The 23,048-nt window shown below is 51.5% G+C and overlaps 8 protein-coding genes across 8 annotated transcripts; 3 read left to right on the top strand and 5 right to left on the bottom strand.

Moving 5' to 3' along the window:
• Window positions 1-751: 751 nt before the first annotated feature.
• Window positions 752-1,970, bottom strand: FIBRA_00865 (uncharacterized protein; the record flags this gene model as incomplete). The annotated part of the gene is made up of 2 exons (XM_012322752.1): window positions 752-1,732; window positions 1,791-1,970. The coding sequence occupies 2 exons, from the start codon at window positions 1,968-1,970 to the stop codon at window positions 752-754; spliced, it is 1,161 nt and encodes a 386-aa protein (XP_012178142.1).
• A 551-nt stretch (window positions 1,971-2,521) lies between these two features.
• Window positions 2,522-4,326, top strand: FIBRA_00864 (uncharacterized protein; the record flags this gene model as incomplete). The annotated part of the gene is made up of 6 exons (XM_012322751.1): window positions 2,522-2,717; window positions 2,900-3,053; window positions 3,115-3,309; window positions 3,360-3,621; window positions 3,674-3,818; window positions 3,878-4,326. 6 exons carry the CDS (start codon window positions 2,522-2,524, stop codon window positions 4,324-4,326), a joined length of 1,401 nt encoding a protein of 466 aa, XP_012178141.1.
• Window positions 4,327-4,649: 323 nt separating this feature from the next.
• On the top strand, window positions 4,650-7,574 carry FIBRA_00863 (uncharacterized protein; the record flags this gene model as incomplete). Its single annotated transcript, XM_012322750.1, has 11 exons — window positions 4,650-4,859; window positions 4,913-4,989; window positions 5,041-5,255; window positions 5,312-5,515; window positions 5,568-5,676; window positions 5,727-5,842; window positions 5,893-6,140; window positions 6,196-6,741; window positions 6,806-7,081; window positions 7,150-7,440; window positions 7,509-7,574. The coding sequence occupies 11 exons, from the start codon at window positions 4,650-4,652 to the stop codon at window positions 7,572-7,574; spliced, it is 2,358 nt and encodes a 785-aa protein (XP_012178140.1).
• Window positions 7,575-8,117: 543 nt separating this feature from the next.
• FIBRA_00862 (uncharacterized protein) lies at window positions 8,118-10,241 on the bottom strand (the record flags this gene model as incomplete). The annotated part of the gene is made up of 8 exons (XM_012322749.1): window positions 8,118-8,263; window positions 8,323-8,418; window positions 8,480-8,930; window positions 8,988-9,263; window positions 9,329-9,488; window positions 9,547-9,691; window positions 9,758-10,034; window positions 10,089-10,241. 8 exons carry the CDS (start codon window positions 10,239-10,241, stop codon window positions 8,118-8,120), a joined length of 1,704 nt encoding a protein of 567 aa, XP_012178139.1.
• A 1,553-nt stretch (window positions 10,242-11,794) lies between these two features.
• On the bottom strand, window positions 11,795-12,907 carry FIBRA_00861 (uncharacterized protein; the record flags this gene model as incomplete). The annotated part of the gene is made up of 1 exon (XM_012322748.1): window positions 11,795-12,907. The coding sequence occupies one exon, from the start codon at window positions 12,905-12,907 to the stop codon at window positions 11,795-11,797; it is 1,113 nt and encodes a 370-aa protein (XP_012178138.1).
• A 577-nt stretch (window positions 12,908-13,484) lies between these two features.
• Window positions 13,485-15,017, bottom strand: FIBRA_00860 (uncharacterized protein; the record flags this gene model as incomplete). Its single annotated transcript, XM_012322747.1, has 4 exons — window positions 13,485-13,664; window positions 13,729-14,380; window positions 14,437-14,848; window positions 14,900-15,017. 4 exons carry the CDS (start codon window positions 15,015-15,017, stop codon window positions 13,485-13,487), a joined length of 1,362 nt encoding a protein of 453 aa, XP_012178137.1.
• Window positions 15,018-15,655: 638 nt separating this feature from the next.
• On the top strand, window positions 15,656-17,900 carry FIBRA_00859 (uncharacterized protein; the record flags this gene model as incomplete). Its single annotated transcript, XM_012322746.1, has 13 exons — window positions 15,656-16,011; window positions 16,065-16,155; window positions 16,215-16,228; window positions 16,283-16,300; window positions 16,350-16,389; window positions 16,448-16,534; window positions 16,588-16,637; window positions 16,692-16,749; window positions 16,804-16,888; window positions 16,942-17,003; window positions 17,073-17,259; window positions 17,316-17,551; window positions 17,613-17,900. 13 exons carry the CDS (start codon window positions 15,656-15,658, stop codon window positions 17,898-17,900), a joined length of 1,572 nt encoding a protein of 523 aa, XP_012178136.1.
• A 328-nt stretch (window positions 17,901-18,228) lies between these two features.
• FIBRA_00858 (uncharacterized protein) lies at window positions 18,229-19,256 on the bottom strand (the record flags this gene model as incomplete). The annotated part of the gene is made up of 4 exons (XM_012322745.1): window positions 18,229-18,500; window positions 18,578-18,910; window positions 18,971-19,036; window positions 19,091-19,256. The coding sequence occupies 4 exons, from the start codon at window positions 19,254-19,256 to the stop codon at window positions 18,229-18,231; spliced, it is 837 nt and encodes a 278-aa protein (XP_012178135.1).
• Between the last annotated feature and the right edge of the window lie 3,792 nt (window positions 19,257-23,048).

Here is a 23,048-nt window from a genome sequence, read left to right as displayed (position 1 = left end):
CCCCCCCCCCCCCCCCCCCCTCCACGCGCAGTGCCCCCGGAGATCGAGCACGCGCTCGTCTGGACGCGCCTCCCCATCTTCCCGCCAGAGCTGCCGCCCACGGTCGCCCCGCGCCTCCTGCAGGACGGCCTGTGGGGCTTCACCGGGCTGCTCGAGTCCCCGCCGTCCCCGGACGCGCTGCCCGCATGCCTGCCCGCCCTCGCCGAGTGGGGCGTCACGCTGGACAAGCTCGTGCGCTCCCCGCCCGGGACGGAGGAGGAGGAGGCACTCGTCCGCCAGGCGGGCGCGGAGGTCAGCGTGTTCGTCGCGCGGCGGTGGCCCGAGGCGGAATGGGAGACGGCGTGGTTTGTCAACCCCCCGGTGCGTGTGGGTTCTGTGGCCCGTCTGCGAGGGTGCGTATGTCTGCTCACACTGGTGACGTGGTGCAGCGCCTGCAAAGTGTCCCGGGCTTGGCGCACATCCATGTGTTTGCGCGGTACAAGTCGGAGGAGGAGGCGGCCAAGTGGGGTGGCCGGAGCAGCGCCTAGAATAGATCGGAGACAGGGGGCGTTTGGGCATTGTGGCTATATTCTAGACGACGTATGGTGCTACAGAACACCAGACTTGTATGTAGATGGATAATGACACGTTGCATGGTATGGCAACTATGGTATACAGTGAAGTAACGGCGACTTTCCTTCTCAACTCGTACAGTATTCCATGCAAACCAATTAGAACCGAGGGAAATTTACTCTACAGTCTCGCGGATTCATTATGATTTAATCGCTACCTTGCTTAGTAGATCGGCGAGCTCGTCTGCGGCTGTGTCGACCTTGTCTTTCGACGCTGGGGGCTCTTGTTTCGCATCAGCCTCTTTCTCTTCCTCCTCCTCCTCCTCCTCTTCCTCTTCCTCTTCCTCATCGTCAAGCACGAGCTTACCACCCCGCTTCTTCATCAATCTCAACAACGCTGCAATGCCCTCATCATCCTCCTCTACCTCATTCCACTGCATTTCTAGCATCTTCAGTACTGGCAAGTGAAGCTCGAGGCCCTCAGCAAGCAGCGAGAACGACTGCGCCTCCAAATTATTGTTCTGCAGCTGGAGCACCTCCAGCTTCGGATTTGACCCACCCACTAGCGCTTCCAGCACCGGCGACACCGCGCCCTCCTCCGCCAAGACACAGTCCGACAGATTCAAGAAACGCAACGACGGCCACGCGCGCAGCGCCGTCGCCATCGCCACGGACCCCGTCTCGCCGAACGTGTTGTCCTGCAGGTCCAAGTGCGCGAGGCCCGCGCAGCTCGAAAGCCCGTGCGCGAGCGCCGCGGCGCCCGCCATGCGGATTCCGTTCTGCGGCATGCGCACCTCCGTGAGCCCGCCGTGCGCAGAGAAGGCGGCCGCCCATGCGGGCGCGGCGCCGTCCTCGAGGCGGTTGCGCCCGCAGATGACGACGCGCAGGTTCGACGGCTCGCCCGCGGCCGCGCTGAGCTCGGCAGAGCGCAGGAGCGCGTCCGCGACGGTCGCGCCGCCCGCGGGGCCGAGGCCGTTGTTGTTCAGCTTGAGGACCTGGAACGAGCGGTTCTGCGTGAGGAAGGGCACCATGGGGTCGACGGAGCGGCCGCCAAAAGCGTTGTCGCTCAAATCGATCTCGACGAGCGTCGTTTTGGGGATGAGCGCGTCGCAGATGGCGGAGAGGGCCTGCGGGATCTCGCTGATCAGCCGGCCGGTGAAGATGTCTGCAAAGTCAGCGATCTGGAGAGAAGAATAAGCCAGAGACAAGTGGGTCAGAGCGAGGTGTGTGCGCACTCACTTTGAGATTGGTGGTTTTTGAAAGAAACTCTGCGAGAGCTTGCGCTGCCTCTACACCGATCGTGTTTCCCCCGAGGTGAATTTCCTCGATCGTGGTTGAGACATCTTTGAGGTGGGGTTCGATGTCTGCGCGTGTATTTAGCTTCAGACCGCGGCCTTGGAGAGAGAACACGTTCGACATTGTCTACAGAGAGATCGATTGGACGCGCGTATGAGGAGTCCTTCGTGGGGGGTAGTCGGTTTGTGGCATCCCGACTCATGAACCAGAAAATGTTTGATGGGAGATCACGTGAATCATAATTGCCAGAATTGGAAAGTAGGATGATTTTGCGACAGTCGACTCGGACCAGCCTACTAGTATACTACCAGTACTCTTTAATAATAACGTTGACTATTCGAGTAGTTTATATTCATGCACTTCAATAGAGACAGTGATTAAACATAAACACCAATCTCAATAACTCGGATTTTCTCAATCATGATTGCTATGCAGCGATGTGTACGCTCGAGAAGACCCAGAAATTTGGAGGAAATTTGAGCCAGCTTGGAAAGCCTACGTGCAAGTTTTGAACAGTGCTGCATCTACTCGCAGGGTACGAGAGGGAGTCATTCCAATCGGGGGACTCAAGATAATGCCAAGAGATCTAAATTAGGGCTTCAATCACGTGAGCGCGTATTGACCTCCCCGCGAATTGAAAGATTCCCACGCTTCGCGTTTAACTTGTGACCGCAATGTCGACGCGTCCTAGGCCCCGACCGCGTCGCTTAGCCGCTACCTCCGAAGCTCCCGCCACAAGTCCTTCGGCGGCCACCTCTACCCCGCCGCCTGTTGTCACTCAAATTGCTGCTGAAGACGAAGATGCTATGTTCATTCGGAACCGTGGGCGTACAGCGCAAACATGGAAGAAGTTAAAACAAGCTGCAGAGAGTTAGTGTCGCCTTTCGCCTAGACTTTAGAGGTTTTTCTACATGGCGCGTAGGGGTGCTGTGGGTGTATGCATGGCCCTGTCGCGAAATGTGATGCGGCGCTATGCGCTCCGTGGATGGGTTGGCTAGACCTCATTTCGCTGGGTCGTGGACGCGCCGCTGACTATTTTCTTGGTTATTTAGCGAAGGAGCTCGTTCGTCAGGTCAGCGGCTCAGAAGAGGGTAGTTCGGACCGCGAAAACTCTACTCCTCGTCGATGGAAGCCGAAGAAGAAAAAGTATGGCAAAGAAGAAGGAACCCTTCCGGATTGGACGAAAGATTCGGCCAGGGCGAAGTCGTGCGTCTAACCCCGATATTTGTCTTGTTGCGTATTTTGTACTAATGTCATCGACTTCCAGGATTTTGACCTCTGATGATGAGGACGACATCATCATTCTATCCCATACGGAGGCCAAACGCATAGCTAATAAACGCCAGAAGGTCGTTGCTGAGACGACCAATGACAGGAAACGCCCACGGAGTCGTTCAAGATCTATTACACCACCCCCGGCTGTCCCTTTGGAAGCGATGCGCAATGCTCGAGACGCAGTTCGGTACGTGTGACAGCAAATACCCCCGTCAAGCGCTGATCAACGATCGACAGACAATTTCTTGGTGCTGTGTCTCGCTCTGAGTCCCCACCTGTCGATTTCGCGGATGACTCGACAGACACAATTGTATTAGATCCGGAATTAGCATCCATTGCACAGCAAATGAAGTCGCAATCTTCGCAACTTCGGTTTGGTGGGACGTCCTCTCCTCCGGATACTGGTGGACCACCTACTGTGACCCTGAAAGTTAGATGGGTACCGCATCCTCAAGACAAATCGTCGCAGACGTGGACTCTGCCATTCCAACTGAACAGGGTCAGTTTCATCAGTGCTTGCACTTGTTGTCGAGCTACTCACACAGCTATAGCACCAATCTTTCCAATCAGTCTTTTCAGCAACTGCGGACGAAGCGTCTGTTACAGTAGAAAGCATGATAGTCACCTATGACAATCGGCGCGTCTTTCAATCGGCCACGCCGCATAGTTTACACGTATGGGCGGAGGCAGAGCTCGGTATGTGTACCACCTTCATATACAGAACCTTAGAAAAACGAATGTTCAATATCTGGTAGAGGCATACACTGTAGCGACATATGAGTACCTCCAAACCAGTCGACGTCAGCGATCAATTTCAGTTCAACCAGAGGGCTTGGACAAACCGGCAACTGCAGAAGCTGTATCTATCACCGAAGATGAATCGGAGCCAGAGACTGGAAACGAGTCCGCGTCTGAAGAAGACAAGTTCAAACTGACGTTGCGGTCAGGGAAAACTAAAGACATTGTGCTCACTGTACGTCCGTCGACGACGTGCGGTGCCATTGTCAAAGCCTTTTTGAAGAAAGCGGGACTAGCTGAGCAGTTCGAGACGGCTGGGGCGTCGGCGAATAAGGGCAGAGGGAAGAAAGCTAAAGCTCCTGTCGGACCTATGCTCATGCTCGACGGTGACAAACTGGATTCAGCGTCTGCAATTGGCGATGCGGATCTGGAGGATGGCGATTTAGTAGAAGTCGTCGGGTTTTAATTACATACGGATACGAATACGTTTGAGGTATTTGCTCATTGCAGCTTACAGTTCATCTCCACGGTCACAAAATACTTATATCCTGGGTGGTTGATACGTACTTTATAAAATTATAAACGGTACCATTGACGGGAGATGTAGGCATCGAAAGTAACGCAAGCACGTACAAGTTTCTGAACTGAAGCTGTATGCCGCGTTGGCATTGGCGCGCACATCTTGAAAAGGCAATTCCCGCACTGCTATCACTTGGCTCACGTGATTTGGTTTTCGCGCTTGATCGCCGCTGTGTACTCAAGCTTCGCAATCTTGTCGACCGCATTGTGATGTCTGGCGAACCTGTCATCTTCAAGCGAACCAAATCAAAACCTGCTCAACGGTCTCGTGTCTCTACTCCGGATGTTGAGGATGGCTCTGTCACACCGGGAGAGACCGCAGATGTAGAAGAGTCTCCTAGTGTCCTTGCAACAAAGCTCAAGAAGAAGATCAAGTCGCGCGAAAAGCCCAAGAGCAAGCTTAGCTTTGGAGCTGATGAGGTAGGATGTCATATTGCGAAAGTGGACAACTGCTCAAAGCCGGGTGGGAGTAGGAAGGGGATGGGGAGGTGTTCCAGGTGAAGAAATCGAGCCTCAGTCGGAAATTGACGTTGGGGAAGCACCCAGCCCAGTATGTAAGATCTCTGTTCGTTGCGTGTCAGTACCTTAACATTGCTTACAGAAATGCCATACCATCTTCAGTCGACTTGTCCTCTACCACTAGATCAAACGGCGCTCCTACGTATGACGCAGCATATCTCAATGAGTTGAAAGCGAGCACCCCAACGACACGTCCATCCGTTTCTGCCAATGTGGACATGTCATACGATGCAGATATGTCTGTGGATGCAGATGCCCTTCCACAGTCGTCGCTTACTGGTGTCATAGATCTATCAGGTATGGTGCTGGTTCGAGTACGGGTGTAAAGCACGCTGAACTTGAACTTGAAATAGATCCTGACGGCGAGACAGCAATTCCGTCTGGTTCCTCCATTCTTGCCGCAAAACAGAAGCGTGAGCGTTTGCGTGCTTCGGGGACAAGTGGAGGAGAAGACTATATATCTCTTTCTGTCACGAAGCGCAGCGATTACTCACAGGGTCCGCACCCGGAAAGTCGCCTAGTTCGTGAGGAAGATGAACTGGGCGATGCAGATGATGGTATGTTTGTCTTATCTATGGGGCGTGCTAGGTACTGAGTCATGGGCACCAGAATTTGCCGAATACACCAGTGCTCAGGAGCGAATAGCGCTCGGGAAGAAGTCTCGCAAAGTGGAAGCGAGGAAAAAGAGAGATGAGATGAATGAGATGATTGCTGATGCGTGAGTTGTCTGTGTATTCAACATTACATGATCTTGACTATATCCTCAAGTGAGGAGCAGGATGAAGAATCAATAGAGTGGGAACAGGAGCAACTTCGTCGTGGAGGCTTACAGAACGAGGAAAGCATCGAGAAAGCGCCGAAGCCTGTATACAAGCCTACACCGAGTGCGTATATGAATCGTTTCAAATCATGTTTCCTAGCTGATTTTGCGCAGTTCCTCCCGTTACCCCGATTCCGACCCTTGGTGCAGCAGTGGCACGTTTAACACAATCACTGACAGCACTTACTACGTCTCATGTGCAGAACTCCACCTCAATGGCCTCCCTGGGGGAAGAGCGGCTGCAACTGGAGGCACGAGAAAAGGAGATGCGGGAGATGATTGCGAAGGCGGAAGACAAACGAGGTTGGTTCGCAGCTTTCAGGGAATGGGTGGAGAGCGTTGCGACTTTCTTAGATGAAAAGGTACGATCGAATCTCCTGCAACGTACCTCTTGTTTGTCTCATTTTGACTGTTTAGTACCCTCAAGTTGAACGGCTTGAGGACGAACATCTGTCACTTCTCAAGGAGCGTGCAGATATGATTGCTCAGCGAAGGAAAGCAGATGACGAAGACGATCTCTCAGTCTTCCTGGGTACTCTGCCCCAGCCTCAGACCCAAGAAGAGGTGACTGACGAGCTCGGTCGAGTTACTTCCTCTATCGATGTCGGGGTGGCGCGGCGCGAGCGCGTTCAGGCACGGGGCGCACGGCGTATGTTCCGACGCGCGAACGGTCGTGGCCAGGAGCAGGAAGAAGAGGGTTATTCGACAGACTCGTCACTTTCCCTGTCAGACGCGGCGAATTACAAGTCAGCGAAGAGCCAGCTGGCCAAAGATGCTAAGGAGCTGATGTCTGATGTGAAAGCAGAGGAATTCAGGAACCCGAGTCGGGGCTTGGGCAAGTGGTTTGGCGAGTGGCGATCACGATTCGGCGACAGCTATACGGGCGCATGGGGAGGATTGGGTATGGTGAGCGCTTGGGAATTCTGGGTTCGGCTAGAGATGCTTGGATGGTCTCCTCTCGAGGTGAGTGCCGGACAGTATGTTTAAATTGTCGAGGTTTACTGACGGTCTGAGGACCGGTCTTCAGGACAGCAGGACGCTGGACAGTTATACATGGTATCATGCGTTGTACCAACACTCACGTCCGCGTATTGGGGACGAAGGCAATGAAGATGAAGAACCGGAGATGGGACCGGACGGCGATCTTGTGTCTGCAATGATCTCGACAGTAATAATACCCCGACTTTGCAAACTTATCGAGGGAGGCTGCTTTGATCCGTACTCGACTCGGAATGTTCGGGCTCTGATGGATCTCGTAGAGCAAATCGAGGCATCAGTAGAGAAGGACGGCTTGAAATTCGAAGTTCGTATCCTCTTTTTTTTTGAGCTGGTCTTGCAGTACTCATGACGTATGCACGTATGAACAATCAGATGATCTTGAAATCCACCTTAAGTATATTCCAAGGCGCGGTCACAGCTACCGATACAATTCTTGGCCCTTACCTCGCTCTGAATAACCCCCGGTTTGATCCCGGGGCTATTCCCGCTCGCCGTCGAATCCTCGCGCGACGATACAAACTTCTACGCAATCTACTGCAGTGGCGGAAGTACACGGGCGAGCGATTTGGGATCGGTCATTTGGCGCAGACGCTTGTCGAGAGTAGTATGCTGCCTGTCGCAGAGAGCGGGTGGGAGGTAGGTGGGGAAGATTATATGCGGAAGGTGAGTCCGTCCGGATTGCAGTCAGTCGGTCCACATGCTTACGTCGATATGTGTCTCTTCAATTTTAGGCTGTACATCTACTACCCAAGGAGTTAGTGCCTACGGGCCTTAAGGTACGATTAGGCCTTGTATGAATATATAACTGCGTGCTGCTGCTTCGGGACCTGGCATCAGCATGGTGACTCCTAGTCGTGTGTGAGTGAGCTGTTTTTATTTCCTTTTTCCGAGATCGGTACATATCTATGTGCCACACTGGGTGCTTGTGCAATGGCACGCAACGTCGTCCATGATCCACACGAGTACCTATTTTCGACTTCTCGGGACAGTGATACGAAGCTCTTTGACCCGCATTACCCCAACCGCTTAGTGTTTGCGTGGCTCGTTCCGCTGTCGCACATGCTCTTGCCCCACATTGTTCTTAGGGTTTCTACTAACCTAAGGGTATGCATATGACTAGGTGCTGAGGTGTCCTTTCACTGCGGCAGCAAGATGTCCCGCGACAGTCCTGGAGTACGCCAAAATGCATTTATATTTATTGTATGTCCAGTAGCTGGTGACACAGAACTCGAATATACACCATGCGTCATGATGGCAAGTGTGGCAAACACTATCTCATACAATCACTTGCTACAACATCTTCATTTTGATCGGCTATCGCTAGCATGAGCCTATAGTGCTCAATGCCAGCTATCGACCTGTGTCATGCTCCCGCTTGCTGGCGTCGTGATCTCATTATTCGGGTCATCCTCCCAAGTGACTTCCCCATTGTACTGCGTCAAGTATTTGTACTGGATAGTTGTGCTCGGCGGCAAGTAGACTGTGACTACACAGGGCAAAACGTCAGTATATGCACGCTAGTATCATACTGCATAAAGGACGCACTACTCCAGGTCGGATAGTCAGCGGCGGACATAATGAGAGCGTTGGTCGCAGACCAATTCTCCAGGGCGTTTACGGAACCGGTAATGTAGACATTCTCTGCCGTCGCACGGTTAACGTCTAGTTACCTTGCATATCGATCATCACAAAGCACACGCACCTCCATACTCGGTGTCGTAATCGACTTCAAAAGTCACCGCGACGCCGCTCGTGCATGTAGATGGCACTGTCAGGCCCGCCGCACCCCAGCTCCCGTAAGTCGTGCCTGCCTCTGCCGCAAATACTGTGAGCGCCGACGCATAGCTCCACGTTAGGTCGTACGCGCTGATTGGCGTGCCATCCGCGGAGGTATACTCCTCGCTGAGGCTTCCGTTCGTCGGTGTGTACTTCGCGTTCGTGAGCACAAATCCGTCCGCAAAGGTGCGTATCGCACTCGTAAGCGTACTATACGTGCTCGAGCCCGAATCATACGTTCCAGTACCCACGTCAGAGTCAAATTGCTGGAAGAAGGCGAGGGAGAGGTCTGTGATTTCCAAATAGCCTTGCGAAGACCACACGATGAGCGCATCGTAGAGCTGCTCGGCAACAGCGAACGTGCAAAGGTACCATGGCTGGTGAAAGGCACTTCATCAACTCACTTGTTGTCATAAATGTTCGTATATACTCACATTTCCGCCATAGTAGACATCCTCGGGATATCGGCCAGTAGCAACGGCTGCGTCAGACGCGATCCCATCATTGATCGCATACAAGGATCGGAATGAGTCGACGTATACTTTCAGATTCGACAGTGCTTTATCTGAGCATGGCTGGAAGGTAGTAGAGTCACATCCCGCATCAGGGTCAAACGTATGCACTGAAGCCAGGACGGTGTTGGAATCCTTGCCGGATCGCCCACCGCCAGTGTTAGCAGTCATATAGTTGCCGGTGGGGTTCCAGTACGTCTGACGAAAACGAAAGTAATTAATGATCATTCATGCTGCGCAATCAAAGATAAGATGTGACGTACCTGCAAGAAACATAATATGTCACCCGCCTGGGTTTCGTAGTTGCTCACAGGTGACGTCTGTCCGATCAGGTTGGCAAATGTGATTCCCTGGCGGAGAGCACGATGCTGTACGGCAGTTGTCCAGAATGATGACGAGTCAATTTCCTCCCATAAGTCGAACCTGTCGCATAAAAAATACCGTCAGCGCGTCCAGGTGTCAAAATCGAGTTCACACCTACGTTGAGAAGTTCCAATAGGTCGCGATGTAGTTTAAGTCGAGCTCGATGATTGGCCAGAGCGAGTCGGACACGTACGACGTGTTTCCACTGTTCCAAAGATATGTAGCGTAAGTGATGATTGCGGTCGAGCGTAGAGCAGGCCCATCTACGCAGAATCAGGATTATTATCGACCGCGTCTATTCACCATATATTACGTTATACAGTACGCACCACGCTGAGGGCGACCCCAAGGACCGGTGAATGCGGTTTCGTTGATATTAAACTTGGGTTCCCCAAGGCCACCAGTACTCACGGTTCCGCTTGGATTCGTAGTCTGCTGCAGGATTGACTCGGCAGTAATGAACTCGTCAATAAGCGACCTGAGCGTAGGGTCCTCTCCATAAACATATTGGTCGATGAGCGCTTGGAAAGTCAAAGACGAGTCTCGGACCCAGGTATACAAGTAATCTGGGTTGACTGTGCTTGGACTTGCGATTACGACACCAGACTAGAATGTGGGATGAGAGGATGCAGATAATGTGCTTTATATATGCGGACATACGTATGCACCAGAAGACAACGATCCCTCAGTCCCAATGTTAGCGAGTACGCCGGCCTTAGCGACGGGGGATTCGCTCGCGATGTATGCGCTGACACTAGTAGACTGTGCGGCAGCGCTACATGCCAACCCTAGGGCGGCTAGTAAGAAAAGCATCATGGGCGGACGGTACAGCCAGCTCCAGCACACACCTTCCGCTTTTATGCAGTGCGATGCATATGGCTCACTAGCGGCTAACGAGCACGACGACGAGAACGTCCGGTCAGGCGGTCATTTCGGGAACGAATAGCTGGGCCCAATGCAGTCACGTACCCGCGCGGAGATGGTCCAAGCTAAGTATAGCCTGATCTCCTGCAGATGGGAGGGGAAGACGGAAGCAGTTTATGAGGAGAAAGACAAAGAACATTGAAGAGAATATCGCTCGCGGTGATGGACCGAGAGACGCGTTGCGACTCTGCGAGCTTGGTGGGACACGAGCACGTGGTCGTTGTTCCCGTGTAAAGTACTGCACATGGCTCGCGTCCTTCGGTATGCGATGCGCTCTCATCCGAATATGATCCTCGCAGACACATTCAACCTACTATTCAATTGACAAACAGCCAACACGGCACCCAGCTGGAGCAGCGTGTATGATCTAGACAGCGATGGCTACCACTCCATGGGCGCTGGCTGTCCCTTAAACACTTGGCCAAAGCTTCATCCTGAAAAATCATATGCAAGGTACAATGTTACGTGTGTGCCTGCGATCTGTAGGATTCGCAAGAATACAATGCAAGATTGGAGGACTAAACTTACGTTATCAGAGCGGTGAAGCTTGAATGTTAACACCGTTGCATGCAACGCCGAGGTTAGTAAAAGACACTAATATTCCAAAAGGTTCGGCCCAAACCCCTCTCGCACGTAAAGGGCTTTGGTATGAGACTAGACATTCCGAATGTCTGTCAGAACGAGGATGCTAATTTCTCACCTACTGGCAGAGTCAGCAACAGAGGGACATTATAAAACACCTTTCCGTAGGATTTGGAGCGAAACTCAATGCCAGAGCGGGCATATTCAAACCAGGCTATGAGTCATGGAAACGGATGCGAGACAGGAGGACATCGCGATAGAGCTCGCATAACGATATAAGATTTGAAACGGAGCTGGATTTGTCATGAGCAATCGCGGCGATCGTCGTGCTCTGGCTACTAAGTACCATGAGGAGTCTCGGCAACGTATCTCAATAGATGAGCTTTGATAGCACAGCCTGCAAGACGAAGCTAAACATGAAGATGACGACGAAATCGAGACGGTAGCCTTTCCAGCGGTGACACTTACGCACAGCTGTTGGGATGATCGTCGCAGCGCTTACCTCAGTCGATCAAGTACACTTCTTCTAAGTAGCTTAAGTATACGCATGTAACCAACGAAAACATAGCAGATTTGGACGTCGGTGATTATTGACATTAAAATCTTACCAATAGTATACCTCATAATGCATACGACGTTCCTGTAAGTCAAACATCACACATCCAATGCAAGAGAAAATCGGAAAATCCCGGAAACAGCTATAAACAGCAATTGTCAACAATTGTGTACAGTATGCCAAAATGGCCAAATGCGAAGAAATCATGTCCGAGTCACTGCAAAGCGAAATATACTGAAGCTGCAAATATTCAAACGCGTAAGTCACCTGCGGTCTGACCTTTGAACTAGACGGACATACCAATTCATCGCGCGTCACTATGCGGCCCAGGTGTATCCACTACACTTCCCTCCTCCATCTGGGTCAGTTGCTCCTCCAGCCTTGCAGCTGCATCTGCATTCAGCCGCTCCTCCCAGTCTGGATCGTGGCTCATATAGCTCACAGGCCTACTGTCACTCTGCTCCATATTCCCTTGGCTCGTCCGCCTGACCTCCACCCATGATAGGCTCGCTGCGGAATTCGCACTATCCCGCACACGTCTCAGGCGGTCCGGAATCGCACCCGCAAGGAGTAGCGTGCTCGCATGGCGATCGCCGTACGCCGGAGGCGGAGGTACGGCGATCATATGGTCTTCGACATCGCCCGTGCCAACCCCGCTCTGCGCAAGCGCTGCCGCATATGTGGGGAGCGGCGGACGGTTCCAGGGTACAAATGCTATGGTAGGATGTCGTGGGGAATTACCGAATCCGCGTCCGCCCCTCCGCGTTGGGAGGACCTCGCCCGGATGAATATATGCCCAGCGTTCCGCACGCAGGCGGAAGATGCACCGCTCTAGAAAGACGATCTGCACGAGTGTGGTGATACCGAAGGCAACATAGACAAATATGAGCGCGGAGTCCATTGTGAGCCCGTTATTTTGGCTCTGGTTCATACCCTGGGTTGCGGATGCGGTGGCCTGTAGGTGGTTAATAAGGACAACCCATCCAGCAATGGTACCGCCGAGGATGGCTGCCTGGAGAAAAAAGACGGAGAGGGTAGTAATACGAAGGCCCCAGATGATAGGTATATGTTTGCCATTGAAGAACGAGGTAAGTTTGTTGGTGGAATTCAGGGACGCAGTTGAAGGAGAGGTTGGGCGTGGTGACCTCTCTGCATCGCTAGAAGTAGGGGCATCAGAAGGATTGAGGGCGGTGCTTGTTGTGGGACTCGCAGTGAGAGGTGAAGAGGTAGGGAGAGGAGGAAGAGGAGTGTCTGCTGGATGTCGCGCCGGGATAGTGACACTGATAGTACTTGCACTGCTAGCTTGGCTGCTCTCCGCTTGACATTGTAAATCTTCGCGAAAGCCGATTTCTCCTCTCTTAGACGGCAGCGGGCCTGCCTGCGGCCGTTCTTCCTCTGGGGATAAAGTCGTTGCCATGATGGGCTATTCCGTCCAGCGTAGGATCAATGGTTGACGACTGTCTGTGATGTGACTTGTAGTAAATGAACGTGAGGCTTCAAGCTTGCGCCTGGCAAAGGTGGCCAAGCGACATGTGAGGATGATACGAGGCGAGTATCAGAGAGAAAGGGGAAAGAGCCTGGAGGCGATACAGGGCTACAACGAATCAATTAATCAAGGCGGGTACACCCGCTGGTGCCCTTCAGCCAATCCTGTTCTAGCTTGTAGCCATAGCGAATCACTGATCGACATCCGCAATCTAGTCTCCTCATTGGTCCTCGACGCGCTTGTGGCTGGATGGAGCGCGTTCTCGCAGTCGTGCATCAAATTCGATACAGGTGCCGTCCTCCCCCCGTGACCTCCAAGACGACCTCTGTCCAGTTTGCTAGACAAGCACCAACTACATAACCGTCTCTTGACTTTTGGGCTGGGTCGGCTAGGGGACCAAGGACGATCGCTGCAATCTAGTTTACCGGTACATTCAAATACAAAGCCATGTACGCCAGGGTGATGCAATAATCAACTGTAGATGTACCAAGGTCGGCCGCAACCTCTCTCAAATCTCCGAATCAGCTCGAGACTCCTCTCGCGGTGCGATCCGCCCGAGATCGACAACGGTATAGAACGAAAAATTCTTCATCTCTGGCTGTCGATGAGTTCGTGATGGTGTCCCAAGCTCTGCCTCCGCCGGCTCCGGGTCATCCGAGCGATATGTGTACGAGACTAACATGTTGAACTGTAAATCCGAAGGTCCATGTGGCTGAGTTGTTGGCTCGAAACAGAGAAGATGTTACAATCACCTTAACGCTCCCTCGCGCCTCTTTTGTCAGAATCACTTCTCCACCGACCACGGTCACATTCGCCCGCTTCTCAAGCACGCCAACAGTTCGCATCTTGCCTCTGCCGTCCCTCTGGTGTCGACCCAACCCATCAGCGCCCATTTCATCGTCGTCTAACCCAAACATGTCCTCATCATCGTCCTCGTACTCCCATGCTTCCGCAAATGCGGCGATGGGGAACGCCGTACTCGGCAAATTGACCTGAAATGCTGGCCGTCGCGCTTTCTCTGCATCCGAGTCTGTTCCCAGTGTAGGCATCACCTGTGCCTTCTTTAGACGCACCTGAATCGGGTCATATAGCGGATTGGTGAACGCTAAATGAAACGAATACGTTTTGCCTGCAATCAGCGCTCCTGCAGCGACGCTTTGCTCATCCATGGTCATGGTAGTGGCCGTGGATTTGTTCAAAGCAGTTGATCGCTTCATCATTTCCATTGCAGCTTGCACGTGAGGTAGCGACACCGATATAGCGGGCAAATAATTCGCGGCAACAAGCTTAATCTTATACCTCACCGACTGCGCCTTCTGTTCCGGCTTGATGAGAATGTGTCGGCAGCTTGGACATCGCTTAGATTTCTTCGACTGCAGTGGGATCCGCATAGACTTGAGGTCGCTGATAGCAGCAGGTAGTCTTCTAGCAGACAGAGTGTAGGGAAGAGTAAGACTCACCTAGTATGCAAAGATGAGACCCAGCTTCCTACCCAGCGTTGCTCTAGAGAAGCCACCTCTTCTACGGTTTCTAAGTGACGCAGAAACTCCGCATTAGCCTCACCACCACCCGAACCTAGTCCTCCTGCGGCACTGATATCGACGCGCGCCTTGTACTCTGGAATATCGTGGCGCCCGCTCTTGTCGCGTCCGACGCGGCTACGCGATAGTGGATTGTACTTGCTGACACCGGGGATATCCCGCGCTAGAGCGGACGAGGCGGCAGCTGTGATAGGATTGGTGTGGTGGTGTGAGGACGTCGTTGGCAGCGCGGAAGAGGAGGAGGATGCACGTAGGAAGGGCTCAAAATGTTCTTTCAGCCGCTCAAACTCGAGCGATTCTGGCGCAGAGTCTTCAAATTTCTGAAGTTGTGCTGAATGGCGTGGGTGTCTGATTCAAGAATTTGTGCGATGAGAGAGCGTACCAGCAAGACCAGTAGGCTTCTCAAAAGTAATACCCACTTCCGCAGAGTCCCATCTACAATGATTGCAGTACAGAAAAAACGGCGGTTCACCGAGGGAGGTTGACACGACGGGCGACATCCGGCTGTCCGTGTCGGCTGGTGGATCTGACGGTACCACTGTAAGGGTATTGCGGCAGTTGGGGCAATGAAAGCAGTTTCTCGCGCATCTTAACTATTATAAGGTATGATAAAGCATGTAAGGGACTCCACGCCTACCTATTCTTTTCCGCGCGAACACTTGCACTGGGCACTTCGAAAAGACAATTCGGGCAATAGTACCCACTCACTTCAACCATGACACAGCGATTGCACCGAACGGCATCACATTCCTCGCAAAAGAAGAGGTTGTGAAGCGGATGGAAACTATAGGAAGATGATGGCAAATGCGGCGGCGGAGGGTGTGGTGAAGCTGCTAAACACGGGCAGTAATATTGGACATTAGGAGCCATAGGAGCCGCATTCGAATATTAGAACTGCAGGACCGGTGGATCAAAGCAGTGAGATTCTTTCCCGAGAGCGCTCGAAGGCAGATCCAGGACGGCGGAAGTAAGTCTGGCAGTTGGAACTTGCAATAGTGACTTGGGTGAATTAATTACGTAATAGCACTCTACCCGAAGCAATACACCTCAGCTGTCCGGCTACTACCCTCTCTTCGAGCCAGCTTGGTAGGCTCCCTGGCTTGCGTTCTGTCTTCTAGGAGCCGCACTCACAATCGACATGAAGGATCATCAGCCCGCAAAGGACGCATCCCAGGAGTACCGGCGGCGGTCTCTTCAGGAAGAGGAGCTCGGAACCAATGTAGAAGAGGAACGCAGAGGGCTTCTGTCTGACGGTCCTAAGGACACCAGCGATGATTCAGACTTACCTAGACGATTTTGGTCTCGGAAGGCAACGATAAGCTGTGCTCTCGCTTTCATTGTCTTAATTCTGGGTTATCTTTTTGGTCGACCTCTTATATGTCTGCTCCGGCCGTCGTCTCGTCCAAAGCCTGATTTCAACCATAGACTACTGCGGAGTAATGGTACTCATGACTTCAGAAAGACAGCGCTTATTGTATCTATTGACGGTCTACGGTACGCTCATCCCACTAACAACATTGTTCCTACTCTCTAATGATGCAACTAAGTGCCGATTACCTTGACCGAGGATTAACCCCACATTTACTTAATATTAGCAAGAAGGGACTTCGCGCTAAGTCCATGAAGCCTATCTTCCCTGTAAGTGTGTGCTACATTTAGATGTCAAAGGTGCTAAATGTATACTCTTCATTTTGTAGACTTTGACATTTCCGTAAGTATCACTTCCCATGAGATTTCAATCAGTTATTCACGGTGTACCATCTAGAAACCACTGGGCTTTAATGTACGTCCATTCTTCATACGATCTCGGGTTTCGGGCTTATGTATCCCAGGACTGGACTGTATGCCGAATCTCACGGAATTGTTGCAAACGTATGGATAAATGCATTATTTTATGCTTCCATGGCTGAGTTTGTGCTTTGTATGACAGAACTTCTGGGATCCAGATACAGGTTTGGAATTCCATTACAATCGTGTCGAGTCGGCGTGGGTGTCTTCGTGGTGGTTGGGCGAACCGGTCCGTATCCACGTAGGTGCTGCATTGACATTAAGCTCACTATAATTCGATAGATGTGGGAGACTACAGAACGCGCGGGTATTATTACGGCTAACCTTATGTGGTACGTATCACCATCTTTAATACTGATTGCAACGATGTGTAATTGTTGTATAAGGCCAGGACCGCCAACGACAACGTCGGGTGCATCTTCAACATACTTCATACCGTGGAGGGTATGTTATTTTTTAGACCCACTTAATCGCTGCGTCCAGCTTAGTGCGGTATAGGATCAAGTTCCACTACAAGAGAAATTAGATCAAATCATGACATGGATTGACCTTCCTCTCGAAGAGAGACCCCAGTTGATAATGGGTGAGCCTGGTGCTTGTGGCCATGGACAACAGGCTGAGCTTGCTATTGCACAGCATATGAACCGTCTCTGGACCAGGCGGGTCACTTGGCTGGTCCAGCATCAGAATTAGTCAATGTCAGTATATATCGTGGCTTGATTCCACCACAGTATTATGTACTGATTTGTTTGATTTTTGCGAAACAGAAAGTTCTCCACCAAGTAGATGTCTTCGCTAGAGACTTGCACGACGGCCTCGAGGCGCGCAATCTCACTGACATTGTTGATATCGTGTTCGTGAGCGATCACGGCATGACAGACACTAGCAGCCCGGAATTGATCTACGTAGACGACATATTAGGTGACGGATTCCAGGCGATTGAACATGAAGACGGTGACTATACCTCAAACTTCGTCCGCGCTACCATATCACTTATCAAAATATTGTAGGCTGGCCATCTATGGGACTGCGTTTCTTCCCCAACTCCGACTCACAATCCTACCTCAATGTACTTTCCAAGGCAGCCAAGGCGAGCGGAGGGAAGTTTGACGTGTATACCCATGATACGATGCCCCGTCGTTGGCACTTCGCGCACAATGACCGGATTGCCCCCATTTATGTAGTTCCACAGATGGGATATTGTCTCACGAATAGAGTTGAGAATGGCACCGGTATGAGCAAGGGCGTGAGTAATTTGTAACCTTTCCCATTCTCGCCCTGTTTGACTGAATCTGTCATGCGAATAGAATCACGGATACGACAATGACGAGCCATCTATGCACGCTATGTTCGTCGCGCACGGCCCCTTCTCAGCCGCGGTCAAGGCAATCGAGCAATACAATTCTAAGTCGCATATCCTCCCACGTTTTCTGTCACGACCCAATAAAGGTTGGCATTCCACATCGGATGACACCTACGTAATGGATACTTTCGAGAACGTAAACATTTACAATCTCATGCTAAAGCTGCTCGGAATAGAAGAGCATGCAGCACCCACGAATGGGACGAAGGGATTCTGGGACCAATATTTCTAACTTCAGATACTCTGATATTGTGCACTCGGATGCACACGCAGATTGTCGATCTTGGGAATGTCGGAGTGTTATCTAGATGCCATCCACGTTTACGTTTGACTTTAGATTTTATGGACTATACTTAATGCACCTGTCCCATCCTAATTCCAGACGTCATTACCAATTCACCATTACATGCATGCAGGCTATCGTAACATACAGGCGAGACAAGTGCACATCGTACTAAGATCTGAGGTGAATGAGTATGCAAAGCAACGATTCAGGAGCATCATATCATACACGACCTTCCAAATGGGTCAGTATCAGAACATTCAAGACATGCTTGAGCTCAAGGTCCCTCGGCATCGAAGACGGTTCCACCACTTCGAACATCCATGTGACCACCATTCGCCGTGGGGACGTATGCGTTCTCCGGCAAGCCGCTCTCATCAACACCCTCCGCGGCTTCGATTACTTCGTACAGCCTGGAGGCTACCTCTGGGGGAGGCACGCGGCCACCGAGGATATCCGCAGCCGGAATTGAAGAGCCGTAAAAGTCCTTGTTGGCGTCCTTACGTTCAATCAAGACAGTGCCCTCCAGCGAGAGCCCAGCGAACAGACCTATGATCATATGTCAATCGAAATTCATGGAGACCATCAGATCACGGCGTGGACATAAATTGGATACAAAAACGTACCCTTCGACTTGGAATATGAGAACATGGGCGCAGGATGTGCTACGGCGGACTGCAGTGCTGCACCGGTACCAATCGGACCAGCCGTGGCGCTGATGTTACCGCCAATGGTGACGTTTCCGCCCATTGAGAATGCACGGACAGCGTCCTCGCTATTGAGCACTACGACGAAGTCGGTGATATCTGCACCGATCTGGAGTCCCCAGCCCACACCGCCAGTGGCAATGCACGATGGCGCGGACCAGGAGCCGTCTGGGAGCCGTGCAATGACGAGTCCCGAACCGGCCTTGCCGGAGAACATGAATCCAGCCTTGAGCACAGAGAATACGGCGAGACCTATCGGAGGAAAGATACAGAAAGTGAGTAGCCGAGGCTAAGCTACATGATATCGTTTACCTCGCGCACGCTGGAGGACGAGTTTAGGGATAGAATTCAGAGCAGATTCGGGGTGTTCTGGATCCGCTGTGACTGCTGTTCAACTTTCTGAGTATCCCAGTGCTCCACAATGCAGCTCACCAAGGAAGCTCGCCAGAATCTTGGCCGCTTTCTCAGCTTCGCCCGGGAGACTGAAACCTTGCACAAAGCTTTGTGACTCCGACGCGATCTTGCTCGAGCCCTCTTTCACAAAGACAGAAGCCTGTTGGCCCGCTTTCTGCGCGCCCTTCTTGATCTTGTCAAACATGACCGGCAGCGATATGTGGACGGGTGAATGGATAGAGAGGTGAGTGATCCCAATCGGGGGACCTAACTCGAAGTCGGTAATCAGGCGCTCACACGTGATTCATAATGAGCAGCGCCCAGAAACGTCAGGAAACCCGGGCCTATAGCCCTGATATTCTTGAGATGACATTTACGTACAGTACGTGGAGGATTCTGGTATGAGACTACATTTCAATCCGAGTCGGCGCAGTTTTCCCCCAGCACTATACTACTCTGACAAGCCAAATGTGTTCTGCCGAGTTCTCTCCCGATTGTTCTGAACATCAGCACCATCCTGCCGTCCTAAATTTCCCAGGCGCGATGTTGAAATACTTCGCGCCAATGGTGTAGTTAACGTTATTGCTGATATGTCTGTTTCAGCAACGGCGCAGTTGTATTTACAGTACACGCAGGTGTTCTGCAGTACGGTACTCTTTAATGAGATGAGTTTTACAAAAAAAATATAGCCGCCTTCATCGTCACCACTGGCGATTAGAGGATTTTCAATGCGATGCAGAGCAATGGCAAGAGGGTGCGATATGTCCTCCAGCTCCTGACATTGTACAGCCTGGAAACCACATTCAACTCTCTAGCCTGGAGCAAATGCTCGAGGATTTTACTGTTCTTTCGCGCACCAGTTGCCACAGATTTCAATTGTTGAGTCATCAGTTTTGGTGGCGTATTAGAGAAAGCAATAGGTTTTTTAGGTACTAGAAGACGGCTTTAAGTGCTTCAGCTGGTAGTGGATTTAGCTTTGCTTGGAGAGAAAGCAATTTTGTAATGCACATAGTTGTACTAGAGAATAAGAATACACTGAGGACGAGCGCTGAGAGGCACTGAACGACTGGGAACGAGACTAGACTAGCCACACCTACGGCCGCACCCAGCAAAAACACCTTCTCGGGCCCGAGTCACATCAACACCCACAACAATCAATTGTTTTTGCTATCCCATAGTGTGAGTTCCGGCTTTCAGTTCCACGCTGCACGGACATCACAGTCACTTGCGGCGTAAATACAAGCGGGAGGTGACAGTGGAACTATACAAAATAAGGATGGGCAGAGGTATCGCACTTTAGTGATGATGATAACCAAATTGTGACCGAAAGATGACAAACCTCAATGTACGACCCGAAGGCCATGACATCAGGTTATCAGAAGGGAGAACGCCACCAAAAAAATGCTTTCCGTAAAGGGTCCAATTTCGAACCCATTCAAAAAGTGTTTGCCGGGCCAATGAGCAAACATACCGCCTGAGGTACCCAAGCTCGCCAGATGCAGCCTCGCAGCTTTATGAGTAAATCCCATGTGTCAAGATCTATCGAGAATATCGAACTTGCCCTGCACATTATGTCGCAGGACACGAGGCCACCGACTTGAACTCTGAAAATCTTGGACGCCGATCAAAAAAATAAGCATAAGCGATGAGCGCCCTCACCGTGTGTCGGGCCCTGCGGCCAACGGTTCGCAGATGTACTAATCCGTAGGCTAACGAGTGTTGGTGCGCATTGCTACCTGATTGACAATCAGAATGGAACACCTGAAGCGGCGTGTTCGCCATCGAATGGATCAACACGTCATCCGTCGCGCAGGCCGACAGGATAAGCCGGACAACTCGTCTCAATTGTCGGTAGTTGCTAGCGTATTAGAGGAGTACACAACAACAAGGCCTTGCCGCTCATCTTGTCATCTAAGCATTGTGTAAAATTGACGTGGGTTGCTACGTAAGTGCGCTTCTCATTAGCCGTACTTCTCATTTCGAGAACCAAGCATGATAGTCCCGTTTTTATAGTAGGAGTCAGAATACGTCAACAACAGGGTTGCGACAATGTCGTCGGCAACAGCGCCGCGGCCGGTAATACTAGTCAGTCACATACGTATCCATGACCACCTAGCGAATTGAACACGTCAGTATCATAACCAAATGTACCCTATATACGCTGAGGCACCACTCTAGTACAACAACGTCTCCAAGCCTGAAACTGTAGGTTGATATGGGTTGTTCGATGCGTAGTGCGTTGTATATTCAATCATTTCGATGGTTGAAATGCAGCTTTGAAGAGTAGGAAAGAACTGCGTGATCGATAACACAATTGAAACCTCGAACAACCTCGACCCATAGCCCTTAGATTTCTCCATTCCGCTCTTTTCCAAATAGGCCAAACACCGCTGGGCAGAGATGACAGTAGTTCAAAGACCTTCACGGCCACCGGATCCGCTCTCAGCTCTGTGTTGGCTATGAACAAGACCCCGAGATAAATTTGCAAACCGCCATTCCAGATTGGCATGTGGCCAAAGACTCAAAGCTCCATATTCAGTTTCAGTCTTCCGTTCTTTCATGTCTAGATGAGTCGAAGTTGTCTTGTCTTGTTCCGGTATTTGCCAATTCAATAAAGGCGGAATTAACTCGTTCGGTATAGAGAACGCCACAGGATCTATTAGTGGCAGGAACTGATAGCCCAGGTGAGCAAAATTCGAAGCTACCGTTTGAAATCGTCTTACGAAATATCGATATGGTTGTAGGGGGACGCTTCGGGGAATGTTCCGCGATGCGGACCATGACAAGTAATCGCGTGGATTTCATTGGTGAATTCCGGTACTTCTCTGCGCGTGCTGCCCGCCTGCGTCGACTGAAACCAAATTTGCCTTCAAGTTCATATGAATCGTTGAGTAGTACGTGATAGAGAAGGCAAAATCTGTCCAGACTCCTGTTGTGAGATGTCATAAACGGACACAAGGCGGATGAAGGGACAATAATGCGCTGATCTAGAGGGCAAAATGTAGACAGCTAGGTACGAAAGTAAAGTCCGACTCGCTTCAGCGCCTCCGCCTTGAGCTTGAGGTCCGAGCAGCGGAATCTGGGACGGCGGCAATATCAAAGATTGATTAGATCTACTATCTTGATCATTCAGAATGGCATTTCCCGCCCGTACCACGGTCTGAATACTGGGCGCGTACGAATGGCAACAACATCCTTCATACACTTGGTATTTCAACTCGAGCATGCTAGGAACAAGACTCCGACAATGCGGAATCGCCCTGCCTTGTCAGAGGTTTTCTACAGCATGATTACATCCACATTTTCCGAAAGCCGGCACCGAGATACCCGGCACAGCCCTCTTGCCGACCTTGGCAGCTGGACGCCTGACTGCAAACAGGAGTACGCTGCAAACAGCTCTCGGAGAGCCGTCGCTATCCCAGGTGACCAGCTGGCATTTTTCGGCTGATCAGAAATGGACTTGAACGTCATGGATCACAGCCGGCCAACTGCTAGCGCAAGACGGGAATGAAGGGGCTGGTGCAGACTGCCGTCTGCTGTGCATTTGAGTTGGAGGAGCATATTGGAGACCTCAGCCGCTTCGAGAAAGCTTACAAGCAGGTCCAGCCTCACTTTGAGGATCAACTTACACCACGCGTTGGAGCTTGACGCGTGCTTGTTGGCCGAGCTTGTCGATGGAATTACCGTGCTATGACGATAACAAGATGATGCGGCTGAGGAAACTGTCTCGGCACAGTTATCATTTGGAATGGAGGGTCCGGGACGCCCACCGTCAGGGGTCTGGTCAGTATTGTGGTCGATTTCGCGCTAGCAGTCCGTAGTCGGTCTCGTGCGTTGAGGCGCCGTCTGCGGGAGGTTCGGCAGCGTCGTTGAGGGCGAGATGGCGGCTCGGCGTAGACAAGAACGCACTGATCGAGCGGACGGCAGCGTGAAGATGTTTTTGCAAGACTCTGATCGACTGGCTTGATCCCGCATTTCGATCACGCAGCGGTCAGAT

Source organism: Fibroporia radiculosa (assembly GCF_000313525.1).
Source record: "Fibroporia radiculosa TFFH 294 genomic supercontigs, scaffold366, whole genome shotgun sequence".
Lineage (NCBI taxonomy): Eukaryota > Fungi > Basidiomycota > Agaricomycetes > Polyporales > Fibroporiaceae > Fibroporia > Fibroporia radiculosa.
The sequence above is the reverse complement of the archived record's forward strand: the minus strand, read 5'-3'. Positions and strand labels throughout refer to the sequence as shown.